The sequence below is a fragment of the Anabas testudineus genome, chromosome 1 (genome assembly GCF_900324465.2).
Source record: "Anabas testudineus chromosome 1, fAnaTes1.2, whole genome shotgun sequence".
Lineage (NCBI taxonomy): Eukaryota > Metazoa > Chordata > Actinopteri > Anabantiformes > Anabantidae > Anabas > Anabas testudineus.
Genome location: NC_046610.1, coordinates 19,727,485 through 19,741,488, shown reverse-complemented (window position 1 = coordinate 19,741,488; position 14,004 = coordinate 19,727,485). Strand labels below are relative to the sequence as shown.

The 14,004-nt window shown below is 42.2% G+C and overlaps 3 protein-coding genes across 8 annotated transcripts; 2 read left to right on the top strand and 1 right to left on the bottom strand.

Annotated features, from left to right (window-relative positions):
* The first annotated feature begins 77 nt into the window (after positions 1–77).
* On the top strand, positions 78–3,973 carry golga7ba (golgin A7 family, member Ba). 2 transcript variants are annotated; one of them, XM_026360661.1, is made up of 5 exons: positions 78–134; positions 1,208–1,333; positions 1,536–1,688; positions 1,784–1,885; positions 1,982–3,973. In XM_026360661.1, the coding sequence occupies exons 1-5, from the start codon at positions 123–125 to the stop codon at positions 2,063–2,065; spliced, it is 477 nt and encodes a 158-aa protein (XP_026216446.1). In that variant the 5' UTR covers positions 78–122; the 3' UTR covers positions 2,066–3,973. The 2 variants fall into 2 exon arrangements, with proteins under 2 accessions (XP_026216446.1, XP_026216447.1); XM_026360662.1 differs by having other exon boundaries at positions 1,784–1,912.
* A 105-nt stretch (positions 3,974–4,078) lies between these two features.
* crtac1a (cartilage acidic protein 1a) lies at positions 4,079–8,595 on the bottom strand. 5 transcript variants are annotated; one of them, XM_026360660.1, is made up of 14 exons: positions 8,517–8,595; positions 8,015–8,220; positions 7,721–7,917; positions 7,498–7,634; positions 7,199–7,355; positions 6,976–7,110; positions 6,535–6,671; positions 6,317–6,453; positions 6,117–6,199; positions 5,818–5,918; positions 5,556–5,724; positions 4,746–4,930; positions 4,431–4,470; positions 4,291–4,342 (listed from the first exon to the last, which is right to left on the bottom strand). In XM_026360660.1, the coding sequence occupies exons 2-12, from the start codon at positions 8,209–8,211 to the stop codon at positions 4,752–4,754; spliced, it is 1,629 nt and encodes a 542-aa protein (XP_026216445.1). In that variant the 5' UTR covers positions 8,212–8,220; positions 8,517–8,595; the 3' UTR covers positions 4,291–4,342; positions 4,431–4,470; positions 4,746–4,751. The 5 variants fall into 5 exon arrangements, with proteins under 5 accessions (XP_026216441.1, XP_026216442.1, XP_026216443.1 ...); XM_026360656.1 differs by lacking the exon at positions 4,431–4,470 and having other exon boundaries at positions 4,079–4,342; positions 4,785–4,930; XM_026360657.1 differs by lacking the exon at positions 4,431–4,470 and having other exon boundaries at positions 4,079–4,342; positions 4,785–4,930; positions 8,015–8,223; positions 8,517–8,592.
* A 125-nt stretch (positions 8,596–8,720) lies between these two features.
* Positions 8,721–13,736, top strand: r3hcc1l (R3H domain and coiled-coil containing 1-like). Its single transcript, XM_026360851.1, has 7 exons — positions 8,721–8,965; positions 9,348–9,853; positions 10,045–10,232; positions 10,448–10,518; positions 10,683–10,778; positions 10,878–11,018; positions 11,784–13,736. Exons 2-7 carry the CDS (start codon positions 9,371–9,373, stop codon positions 11,834–11,836), a joined length of 1,032 nt encoding a protein of 343 aa, XP_026216636.1. The 5' UTR covers positions 8,721–8,965; positions 9,348–9,370; the 3' UTR covers positions 11,837–13,736.
* Positions 13,737–14,004: the final 268 nt, after the last annotated feature.

Genomic DNA, 14,004 nt, shown 5'->3' with positions numbered 1-14,004 from the left:
CCTCCTCTGCTCCGTGCTCCCCCCCCCCGCCCTCACCCTCCGCTCCCCCATCCCTCCCCGTGTCCCACTAAAGCGATTTCAGCGCAGGCAGGGACTCGTCCCTTGCGGTCACGGATGGCAACATGGCGACAGAGGTAAGAGTGGCACATTAGCTGGATCCTTTCTCGCTCAGGATTTTTCGATTCGCAGCAGGAACCTTTGAATTCGCGTGTGAAGAGAGAGAGAGAGAGAGAGAGAGAGAGAGAGAGAGCGGCTGCGCACGGTCAAAGTGTGGAGCACCGGTTCTGATGCGGCTCACTAGAGTCAGGACCGACGGCTGTGTCCTACATGATCGCCCCGGTTTCGTCCGAGGGGTTGGTTCGTTTTTATCTCACCGTGTTCCGCGATGTCAAAGAGAGAAATACGCGTTTGAAAGTGAGCTGCGCTTCGTGGAAACGGAGAAGAGGCAGATGGTGAGCTGTTTGGGTAAAAGCAGATCTGTTTTAGTGTGTTGAGACGCCCCGTTAATCCGGTGACAGGCCACTGTGTTTGTATCACACACACACACACACACACACACACACACACACACACACACACACACACACACACACACACAGGAGGACCCGCATTCAGCACCACGGACAGAGACACTCAGCCCTGACCTCCCTCACCGCTAATCCTGCCTCTTTCTCCTCCATCTGTGCTTTTATACGTGCTCAAAAACAATAATAGTGTTGAACAGGAATGATGTTTAGACCACACACTCCGTAAAACAACTACCAGCAACAGCAGGAATACTGTAGATCACAGGAGTGGATGGTCTGTAATCAGTCTGCCTAATATTGTTGCCTGCTCATCGATCTGTTGGGAGCTGTAGTGAAATGTTGCCCTGTCTCCTGCAAGACAAGAGAGAAGGAAAGGGAGACAATCAAAGTGTGTGTGTGTGTGTGTGTGTGTGTAAAGGATGGTATGTCCAGTGCTGGGCTCTGTTCCAACAGTTGACAAGGCAGAAATGAGCGCAGACACTGAGCCACATAGTGATTGATCACATCTTGTCTACATCTCCTCTATCATCCTATACTTCCAAATCGCTCGCTGTTTGTACACATTACGATGTAACCGGTGCGTAGAGAGACACAGATCTCCCTGTGGGCTCATTAAACAGCTATTGTGTCAAACCTCGTTCTCTTTGCATCTCTCTGTGTCCTTTCTTTTCTCCCTTCAGTTCCACAACCTGCAGGAGTTGAGGCACAGTGCATCTCTGGCCAACAAAGTCTTCATCCAGAGAGACTACAGTGAAGGGACCACCTGCAAGTTTCAGACCAAGTTTCCTTCTGAGCTGGAGAGCAGGGTGAGGAGATAGGAGTCTGTGACTCTGGGCTTTTTCAGTTAATAATGCACTAATATTATATTTAGTGTTTTTGCTTCACTGTAGCCAACCACACAGTACAATGGTTGGATGCTCTTCAACTTAAAATGAATTGATGTGATGCATGTAAAATGCTTTATTATGGAAATATTAAACATTAATCTGTCTCTGCACGTGGCTCCAGATTGAGCGGACACTGTTTGAGGAAACTGTGAAGACTCTGAATAACTACTATGCAGAGGCAGAAAAGATTGGAGGACAATCCTACCTGGAGGGGTGTCTGGCCTGCGCTACAGCTTATCTCATTTTCCTTTGCATGGAGACGCGTTACGAGAAGGTGACACTGACAGAGCCAAACTTAAAGCATTTTAATGGTCCAGGACTTTCTTTCTCTAACTTTGCTTGCTCTGTGTGTGTGTGTGTGTGTGACAGGTGTTGAAGAAGATAGCCAAGTACATTCAGGAGCAGAACGAGAAGATCTACGCTCCCAGGGGTTTGCTCATCACAGATCCAATTGAAAGGGGCATGCGTGTTGTATCCTTACTCGGGTTTAGTGTGTTAGCATTTCTCTGTTCTGTTTAATTCACCATACTTCATTAAAAATGTTTGCGCCCTAACTACTTTCACCAGATAGAGATTTCCATTTATGAAGATCGGGGCTCCAGTGGCTCCAGCTCAGGAAGCAGCTCCGTGTCTGGCAGCACTGCTCGATGACTGGATACTTGCTGAAAACCGTGTCCTATCCGATCACCACCACCCAACACTGGAGGACAATCTAGAACAATGATACCACTCCTGTCCCAACAGCTGCATCTCTGAGCTACGCTCACACAAAGAATTCACTAGCTTACTTTGTCATTACCTGCCATCACCTGCTTAGGTCCACCAAGCTTTTTTCAAGTGTGCACGTGTTGATGCAGTCATGTTAGGTTGTAATTGTTTCAATGAACAGAATATAAAATAATCTAGCTGGTAATACGTTGTGTGATCATGCCATTACCTTTCCTTCCTGGCTTGTGTGGTGGGAGGATGAAAGGAAGGGATGAGACAGGATTGAAGACCACAAACCTCACCAAACCTCATACCTCAGCCACCACAGCTTCACCACGTGGACCAGATCAACCACAGCCAAACCCTGCCCACAAGAGACTGACCAGGAAACTGGTCCGAACTCACGAACACCCTGCACACCAGACGCTGGCTTTAAAATGTTACCTGTAGCGCTGTCTGTGTTTACAGACTCTAGCAAAATTTAAGAAAGATGTACAAGTGTGTGATAGAGGAATCACCTAACCTGAGCCTAGATAAACTGTACAGAACCTCTTCCTTGCTCATCCCTGCTGTAAATTGTGCTTTCTGGTAGCAGATGAATGTCATTCAGCCTGTCCATGTATATAATGTAGCAGCTCTTCCATCTCTCACAGGAAGCCTGTGTTTTATTTGTCAGACACACAGACAAGTGCACAAATCTAAGCACTGACCTCTTGGTTTCAGTATGTGAGACCAGCTCTTCCTAAAATTAGATTATGCAAAAACATACTGCGCATTAAAATGCAGCAGTGATTAGACAATGGATGGGTCAAAAAGTCTTCCTAATACATTCCTGTAGAGTTTTAAAATCCACCAACTCATCCTTGATTTCTTAACTCACTTCCAAAGAACAACAACTGCCAAACACTGGCTCACAAATGTGAATGTGTCTTTTACTTTAGTGATATTTTGTGCAAGAACAAAGTTTCGTACTGCTTGTCGTTTGATAAACATGGCAATGAAGTATATATGACTGGTGTCAAATAAATACAGTTTCATCACAGCCGCACAGAGCTCATCTTCCTTTACTGTCGACACAAGAGGTTTCTCGTGGCAGACATTTGGATTTCTAGCAGAAAAGCAGCTGCACTCATCAAACCTTTTATAAAAAAACTGGATCAAATGACTACATGTACTGTTTGGAAGGCAATAGTAACAAACTCGCTGGTAATATTTAACTCTGTAGATGAGTGCCTAGTGTTTGAGATCATGTTATTAGTTTGCCCCTGATTTTATTAAAGAACTCAGTTAATGAACATATTTGACATTCAATATTTTACCACATTATGTAATAAACCTATTACATGCACTAGAACATCAGTAATTCAGGGAATAATTCCATTATTTCTGCATGCATATTTGACTGGTTATGTGACACTACCAGGACTTTCAGCAGATTACAGTGACCCAAACAGGAAACCCAGACAGCAGAAGATCCAGATACTAGGATATAAATATGTCACAGGAGGTCAAATCTTTTGTGCTGTTTGTGTCTGGGCATGCAGTGCTGCATAAAGCAGAAGACTACTATCTCCTGAGATCTGACAGTGCTGAGAAAACCAAGACACACTGTAGTAGAACTGCTTTAAAACAGGAGGCTTTGTGCGTGGAGACAGCGGTGGAGTGGACGCCATCGTAAAATGGAGCCAACGCTGCACGGACAGAGTGACAGAGCAGTGGAGCAAAAGAAGGGAAGGCAGACATCAGGTTAAGACGAAACAGGACAAACAAACTCAATATCTCAAACACAGCAAGTCTTAAAGCATGCTGCCAGAACATGTTTGCTTCTTTGCTGCTGTTGTCAGTAACGTAAACTCAGGGATTTTATTTTGATTTCATGAGGGGCTATGTGGAATGTGTCAGAGTGCTGAACACTTGGACTTTCTTGCCCCAAAAAATAATTATCTGAGTCCTATCATAATGATTTGATGACGTTTATTTCAAGAATTTTCAATGACACATAGGAAACAACAACCATAAGCAGTGTGTTTAATGGCAGAAATAGCTAATAAAAAATGTTAAAGGGAAAAATTTAATAAAATAAACTACTCACAGAGTAAGAAAACACAAGGCCCCTGTCTTAAAGTAAGGACATACGATATTTTTAATCCATATGTTCTGTTATATTAGTGTATTTTCAGCAGCAACTGTTCTGCATTTGGTGTAATTATCCTCACAGATCTGTAGAAAGAAAAAATTTAAAGAAATTAAAGAGTAAAGAAATCCATGCTTCATTACAATTTTACTTAGCACAAAACAAACTACCGACCTGCACAGCGTCCGTTTTTGACAGTAAAGCCTTTACCACACTTGAAGAAGAAGAAAGAAATGAATTATGATTTGAGCCAATTCTGTTCATTAATTTAAATTTAACAGGCAGACAAAGAACTAAAACTACTCATCAGTCAGCACTGTCAACAGTGCTCCAACTGATGGATGAAAAGAGACCATCTTTTGTGTTATCTTCTGTTCCTATTTGTTGGTAAATCAAAGACTAATTAAAGTTAAATTAAGAGCCAGAGACAGACTGTGGCGTGTTGGATAAATTCAAAAGACCACTATCTGAGGCCGACTGGAGAATTACCTGTGCTCATAATTCATGCCGTTGATCCGTACTGCGTACCTGTGTATCATTGGCAAGCACAGACATTTCCTCTTGTTTGGGATAGGCCACTTCCAGCACAGAGTTCATTTCACCAGGCTGAAGGGTTCGGGTGATGGAGCTGCCGTCAGGCCAGGACACCTCCAGTACCTTCACCTCATCATTTCCTGGAAGTCATAAGCAGGAAAATCCCTGAGCATCACAAGACGGGAAAAACTATTCAAAAGATTCTATAACATTTAAATGAAGCTTTGGTGAAAGTTCAATACAATAATATTTATTTATTTTCACACTCACTTCCCCATCTCTCACCAATAACAATTCTTCCTGCTTTCTCAAGCCAATCAGCTCATAGGGTTCGTTTTTTAAACATCATCCTGTTTCTACCATTCTAACTTTCAGACCTACACTGGCACAACCCTCCTCCACCCCATCACCGCCTTATCCTGAAGGGCACTTCAGGCACCTAGCAGTTCTAGCTTCCTGTCTCTGCTGACTCTTCCACCACCACCAGTGTTTAGACCCCGGGGGTTTCTTCCTATTTCCTGTCCTCGCTCACCTAGAAGTTGCAAAACTGCTCTTCTAACCGGAATCTATCTGCCAACCGTCTCCTTGAGGTCATGCAATACATTTTTTTTATACACTTTTCTGATCTCTGCTTATTGAAATGTCATGTACGGTCACGCAATACAACTGTCAAGAGAAATATGTATATTGGGCAATCATTATTGCTCCTATTCTAAGATAAGTATCCTATATTCTGTCAGTGCTTTTAAGTATGAAGGTAGCTACCTAAACCAAAGTGCGCAACAGGCTCCATCTCACACAGGTACCCAGAGCCCCCGTCAATGATGCGTGTGTGAGCTCCACTCTGACTGGTGAAGACCGTCACCTTGGCACCTCGGGCAAAGGAGCCAAACTGGGTGCGAGGGATGACTCGCAGCCAGTTATTAGATGAGCCCTGACAACAAGAATGACAGGTCAGCTTGTGGAGAGTGAGAGCCAAGTTATGAGGAACACACACACACACACACACACACACACACACACACACCTGTGTGACCTTGAAGACAGAGATTGGCTGTTGGGCGCTCTCTCCGTGTGCCAGCAGCAGGTCCAGCTGTCCATCCCCATCCAAGTCTGTCACAGTGCCACCTGTCCAAAACACACAGCTTTCACTGCACTGACCTACATTACAATTTCGCTCGGGTGCTTATTCGACAGATGTGTCTCTGTAAATCTCATCCAAACGAACAGGACGCAGAGATTTCAGATATTCCAATCAGATTTTAACATTTCACAGTGAACCTGATGTAAATGCATTGTGGGTCCAGTGGGTTAAACGTTACTGACCTGTTCCTCGCCCCTGAGGCTCTGCAGCGTCTCCAACATTAAGCTCCTGGATCAAAGGGTCTGCATCAGCTCTCCTCGACACCCTGCAAACAAACACACAGGATTACAAAATGAGCTGAAAATCTAAACAAAAATGATTAAGTTCTTCTTATCTGACAAATTCATCTCATTGGAACTTGGGTCGACTAATGAACTGTTACCTGAACAGCCTGTTGGGAGCGTTTCCTCTGTAGGCAATGTTGTTAAAAAACACCTCCAGCTCCTTGTCATTATCAAAGTCTGCAGCGATGACTGTACGAACTGGGGAGGGGGTGGCAAATCCTCCAGTTGCAATGTTCTGCGAGGAGAACACATAGCTATCAGGTTTTCCTGTTCAAAATTAATATATGTTCCTCACTGCCCAGTTCTCTGTCTTTACCCGAAATTTAGAGTTGCTGCCCTGCAGGAAGAGTCTGTGTGGTCCGTTCCAGTTGCCATAAGCGATATCCGTCTTTCCATCTCCGTTGAAGTCAGCTAACGCTACTCCTCTGCCGTGCTGGTACCGGTCCTCAACACCTTCAGACATGGACAGACATGACAGTTGCCAGTGTAGGAGAAATGTGTTCTTTGCAGTAGTAAGTATATGAAAATGGGTGACATTACAAACAGTAATAGTGGTAGTAGTGGTAACAGTGAGTGGTGGTAATAATAATATTCTAGCAGAAAAAATACTCTCTAATGTGTTAAGTTTAAAACTAATACTACTACTTATATTTGCCAAAATGTAGAACTTTACTTTTGGAGGACTACACGTGTACAGTTATATTAAAACACAACCCCTGCTCGTATATGCTTTCACTATCTTCCCTCCCTTATCCACCTGCTTGTCTGGCCACATCAGCAAATGTCCCATCTCCATTATTCTTGAACAGGAAGTTGGGTCCATTCTCGTTGTCACAGAAAACATCAGACCTCGACTGGCTCAGGATTGGTCCAACCACCACGCCGCGACCACCTGCACGACACGCAAGCCTTGAGAGCGTCATCATCAGCCACCAAGTTTAAAACATCACATGCTCTGTTCATCCAACGTGACTCCTCACCTGTAAATTTGTTGACTCCGGCCTCAACAGCTACGTCAGATAAAGCGATGATGCCCTTGGTCATATCACTGGCAGCCTCATCCATTTCTAAAAGGGCGTGGCGACCGATGTTGCCACTGGCGTAGTTGGCCACATATATTGAGTAACGGCCTGTTCCCTGTAGAGCAACAACAGGAGAAGAAGTAAGAGATAAGCTTTATGAATCATCCGTGACTAAGCAGCTGGAAAAGAGGACAGAGAACACATGAATCATGAAGAATTAGACTTTACAAATAGGTTTAGAAGGTGGGCTTACTGACCTTTCTGTCAACACATGCTACAGAGCGTCCTGCCATGTGATTAGCGACACCACGACGCACGTTGAGCTCATCACTCAGAACATCTTCAAAGCGGCCGTTACGAAACTTGAACAGCTTGTCTGAATAAGTTGCCCGTCCTGCATAAAAAACACATTATGACAAGAAAACGTTGTTTAGCTACCTGAGAGTGCTAAAGGTTTTCAAGACTTAATGCACTATTTACCAGAGTAAGCATTGTTTGTGTTCAGGAAATAGATCTCCTCCCGTCCATCTCCATCCACATCACAGGCAGTAACTCCAATAGCATTTCCTACTGGGTCCCTCAGTGCGTAGTATGGAGAGTTACTATCATCAACAGCAATGTTTAACAGCCTGTTTAGAGTGCGGTCGTACTTCAGAACAAGGTTGGGCCCATTGTACCTGAGGGAGAACATCAGAGACGTAGAACTTTCAGCAAAGTGTACTAAGTGTAACAATCTAACAGCTGTATACTGTATTTTGTTTTTTTTACACTCACCCTGCAACCACCACTTCCAAGTCACCGTCACCATCTACATCTGTTACAGCCATGCCATAGTTGAGCTGTGTTGGATTGTGCAGACTGTCAGGAGGAAGCATCGTCTGTGTTACAACCTGGAGCATGGGCTCAGAGCTCTGGGCGTGGGACCGCTGACAGAGTCTGACCAGGAGGAGCAGCAGACCTGGACCCAACATCACTGCAGCCTGCTGGGACACAGATTACGGCATTTTATTCAAACTGAGATCGTGCAAAAGTCTTTTGTATAAAGCGAAAAATAAAAAATAACGCTCAGTGCTCTGTCTATGAGTCATATTACTACATATTTATATAGAACATTTGTAACTGAGAGTCACAATGGGGCTCACAAAGATAAATAACAATAAAATAAAGAATTATCACAGTGTAAAAGCTTCAATTATCTGACTAGATCCACAGTAAAAACAGAACAGTGTCACCAGCAGAATTATTTCCTCCAGTATCTAATGATCTAACGTCTTACCTGACACACACTGCTGCAGATGTTTGTTATATCTATTTCTTACACAAGCAACTCAGTCGTTTACGAAACAGCTTGTGTAATGTGTAAGGGACTGACCAATCAGCGACGGAGCCCATGAATAATTACGATGTCGACCAATAGCTGACCTGTATTTCTGTGCACGTGTCTGTGAAACGCGGATGTTTGCTCTGTTTGTTGTACGAGCACAGAAGATTTATAGCATATAAATGGTATGTTCAAGCGACAGAGCATTAATAATTTATTCCGATGTAGAAATCTTGACTTATATAGATAATCGATATTCTAGTGATAAACAAACTCTGCATTAAACAAATGTATTCGTTCAACTACGGCGAGGTAGAAGAACACAACTCCCAGTGTGCATTGCGCTGTAATCCGCCTGCGTCAGTAGTGCGACGAAAATCTGTTTCTAAACAAACCAAACACGGGTAAGCTGAGAAATAACTATCCTGCATATTTCAGTTTCAAATACTGTCAATGAAAAACAATGAAAAAACACATGGTGTATTAATTATATATCTGTGTTCTCAATAACCAGTTATTATAACCTCAACGAGAGGAAATGTAGCTAGTTATTAGCGGTTAGCTAACTTAAGCTAACGTATGTAATCTACTGTTTTCACGTTTGTAAGTCCTGCTTGTTAAAACTGGCTAATTATGGACTCAAGTTTAAGTCATATGAATAAAAGTGAATTATTATTATCATAAATCTAATAACGGACTGCTTTGGAAACTTTGAGTTTAAGAAAGATGTAATGTATTATTTTTAAATAGTATTTCCCTTTCTGTTTCTGTTCCTCCTTGACCCAGATGTTTTAATAACACACCTAATAATGGAGTTGGAACAGCCAAAGGTAAACTGTGCTCTATCCCAACCAACATCCATACCTCCCTCTCAGTCAAAGAGGCCAAGTCAGACTCTGTATGTTCCTAAACAACGACTCCATGCCGCCAAAGACAAGGTTGACACTCAGGCAGAAGTTAAACCACGAGCCAGACCTCGCTACACAGACAAGGCACGGAAGAATGCCAAGAACAAGAAAGACAAGGCCGGAGCAGCGGAGTCGACAGCAGCTGTTGGAGGAGGAGATGTTCGAGTTACACAGAGCGGTGACAGCAAGCCTGATGTGAAGGAAGAGCGGCTACAGGATGAAGAAGTGGTGGTGAATGGGCAGCCAGAGTTGACCGATGTGCAGGCAGATATCACCTCACGGCTGGAAGCAACATCCCTTCAGGAAGAAAAAGAGGAAGGTGAAAGTTGGGACGCTTTGTTTAATGATGATGGAGATTGTCTGGATCCGCACTTACTTGAAGAGGTGAGAGCCTGTTCTAGATCTTGGTAATTGAAAAAAAAATCACAATTTTTGTTTTCCAAATATTCAAAAATTATCTATTGCCAATGTATTTGTAATCTGTGCTCAATGACCTTTATACCTTTGTTTGTTAATTCCTTCTTCACCACCACAGTGTCCTCGTCACTCACTTTTCCCATTTATTCTCCCTCTAGCTGGCTGTTAAGGAAGGTAGGAAGAAGGAGTCAATGCAGGAACCCAGGTTCGATTACTACAACATGGACCGAGATGAAGACGAAGATGTTGAGCTCAGGGAGGACGAACTGTCTCACATTGTGGAGATCTACGACTTCCCTACTGAGTTTAAGACAGAGGACCTTCTCAAGTCATTCCAGTGCTATCAGTATGCATCACTTAATAGTAAAACATTTAAAATGTACAGTGTTTTTCTGTGAGAGATTATGATGTAACAAAAACAGGACTGTGGGACCACTGGAATAGATAATACATCTAAGATAATACATCCATAAGTCTCTATAAGATATGAATATGGACATTTTTTTCTTTAGTTTATGTAAAAAAATTTTTACAGCTGCTTTTATGTTAATTCATTTTCAGACAGAGAGGCTTTGACATTAAGTGGATTGATGACTCGCATGCCCTGGGCCTCTTCTCAAGTCCCATAGCAGGTTAGTGAAACTCGGATAGGAATGTCTTAGTATATATTGGTGTGATGCTTTATCTGTCATAATGTTGTAATAAGGAAACTGTGAAAATCAGTGTTCACCATCAAGGGTTGAATCTCTTCATGTTAATTTGTAACTTGTGTGATTTCTTAATTTTCCCTTTTAAGCCCGTGAAGCTTTAAGATCCAAACATCCAATGATGAAGCTGCGACCGCTCTCTAAATCCTCCTCTGCCACAAAGGTCAAAGCCCGTAGCTGCTCAGGTACAAAGACCATCTTCCTTCATCTAACCATGTTTTTGTCAGTTCTATATCCTAAAATGATGTTTATCCCTCATTATTTGCTTGTCTTCTCATTCACAGACTACCTCCTGCCTGCTAAAGAGAGACCTCAGACGAGTGCAGCACTGGCGCGCAGGCTTGTGATTGGTGCCCTTGGTGTAAAGAGCAACTTGACTAAGGACCAGCGTGAGGCAGAGAGGAGGAAACTCCAGGAAGCAAAAGGTACATTATACACATTATACACTTAGATGACTCAAATGGTGCAGATCTCTACCTTGCCTAGGCCATTTGCTAAGGCAGATGACGGGCCTAATATGTGTAAAGTTGACTGTCGCTGGGAAATAGCTTGGTTTTTCAGCCAACCTACTCTAAATAAAAAGATGGCTGCTCTTAAAGTCCTAGTTTTTGCATTACATTGATTCCACCACAAGTGGGAGCTGTTTTTATACTTAACAGAAGAACAGGGACAGTATAGTTGGAAACTCATTCAAGAGAAGTCGCCCTCCATCCACTGCTACACACATCATAATAGGCCTATAATCAGTGCAGCAGCCATTTCCCTTCACAGATGGATGGAACATAAGTATATAGGCACACAAAACCACAAATGGCTGTCCACTGAGCAGCCAGTCAGGAAGTCAAGGCCTTCACTATAGCAAAGCTAAAAAAAAATAAAAAAAATCTCCTTTTGTTTTTAGCATAGACACATTTCTGTACTCTTTATTTAAGATCGCAGCACGCACAGAAAAAAGTCAGTGTAGACATGCATCATGTGCAGAACTTTGTGTCCTTGGAAAGGGTGCCACGTATGGTTGCATCCAGAGATTAATTTGCAGTTGGATCTTTAGTCTTCCTCAGCACTGCACTTCCCTGTTTGTGGCATAGACAGTGGTCTAAATTTAGAGCATCAAATCACTAAAGTGTTGTTTATCTAAGGGTTTTTGCTGATTGATATGTTTAACTGTCTCTGTGTGATTTATCTTTCAGAACAAAAGCGCTTGGCCGCCAAACAGAGGGATGATGCTTGGGAGGGGAAGTGATTGGACAGAAAACAGCCCCCCCCTTCTCTTTTACATTTTTTTTAGATTCTTTGAGTCAGTAGAGGCTAAAGACTTCTCTGTTTCTCCTTGTGCTCTGTTTTTCCCCCAAATGACCGTTTCTCTTCACCACCAAACATCTCAGAAAGGCATCGCCACCAGTTTTTTCTTTTTCCTGCCACAGTTCGTAACCAGCTGCTACCACACATCTCATCACTCACTGTCTGTTTGCCTGTAGCGTTACATCAGTTGATAGCATCTCACCACTGTTCCCTCAACCTCATATTTTGTTTGTGCAGGGAATGGTCTTTCCTCTAGACTTACTTTCATATCTATAACACCGTAACACAGAATGCAGTGAAACGCCGAGTGTGTTCATTCATAGAGGGTAACCGATTCATTGAAATAACAAATTTTTGTATGATTATAAGGACTCATGTTTGTCTTTAATTGTTTTTTTTTAGTGTTTTAAAAAGATGTCCTGCAACTGTTAGGGCAGAAAGATTTTCTATTAAAAGACCTATGTCATATAAATCAATTTTATGGTGATTATAAACAGCATTATACATGTAAAAAACCCGTCTAGAATAGACGACTGGAATTTTTATAAACTTAGTCAGTCTGAGTAGTCAGGTCAGTTTTGACTGACATTCTGTGAAAGACCTCCACTCAGCAGTTTTACATTGTTTAAAGCTTCTGTCTTATTCTTGTTCAGCATCACTTATTTTGTGTTGCGTGCTCATCTGTAGTCTTCTTGTCCAAATGGGACTGATGGTGACAACAAATTAACTTTTCTAAACACATAAAGAACTATTTACAGTATTCGTAACAATCAGCTGAATATTCAGTAGTATGGGGTTTTAAAGTGACTGCTCAGTCACAGATCTAGTGTCATTAAACTTAAACGAAATGTTGAACAGAGACATTTTAATTTGTCATAGTGAATTCTTTCATTAAAATCATTTGTCGTATAAATGAAGTCAATAAGATTTAAGGCACAGTTTTCTATTTTCAGCTCCAGCTTCAGATGTGGTTTCCCTTCCAGTATTTCACAGTCTATTGGTTGAGAAAATCCTGCAGCACTGAGGTTTACCACTTTTTGAAACTGCTTCAGATAAAACAAACGTGGTGATCAGTCCCAGTGGGCTGTTTGTCTTTATTCCTTGAAAGTTGAGGTTTTCACTAGACAAGAAACAACGTTATTTAATTTCTATCCACTCAGTTCCGATTCAGCTTTCATAATTCACGTCCCTTGACACACGCTTTCAGGATCAGGAGCCTTTTTTTTGCCGTCTCTGAAGCTTCACCCATCTGACCACAGACCATTCGGCATCTCATTCACCAAGAGCTGCAGATTTGTTATTTGTTTTCAACAGACTGTGTATCATCTTCAAAACAGGACCTGTTGTTAACTTATGGTCTCACGTTGAAGGAGATATGTTGCACACATGTCTGCAACATTGTCGAGACTGCTGTGCAGCAGTTTAGATCGGTGGCTGAGGGTGACTGAGAAAGTGCCACGTGGCTCATAATGGGCTAATTAAAGCGCTGCAGCCTCAGTGCAGACACCATTGCGTGTTCACTTTTTGTGCAGATATCTTTTCAAATCAGTAGTTCAGTGTGACTTTGACAAATTCAAGTTTGTGTACGGTAATTCAAAACAAGTTTCTATTGACATCTCTTTCCAGAGATTGTGTTGTCTTTATTTTTTTTTTGTACAGCAAGGTTAGTGGGTTTGGCAAAAGAGGTGATGTTATGTTGTTTTTGCCAGCAGTGTGCTCAGTAAAGTCGTATGGCAGCATGCATTTTGTTCGTTTTTATGGACAAGGAGAGGACAAAATTCATGTACTAATGAAAACTGTTTTACTCAACGAAGAAGTGATTAAAGTCAACAACTATCTTACTCTGTAAGTTCAAGTGATTATTGGTCCCTGTGGTTCAACATTTGATGCAGAAACTTAAAGCAATGAGTTTCAAAGTTAAATCGCCCAGAATGGTGTTACTTCAATATTTTCTTAACATTTTAGTCTTATTTTGCCTCTGACCTGATGTTTTGTAGTGTGTTGCAGAAGTTGGTCTGTGAAAACACTGAAAATCTTTGTATAACTGTCCGAAAATGTTCAAGCAAACTGAGTTCTTGCATTTTAGAAAAAAGTCTTAACTTTTCCTCA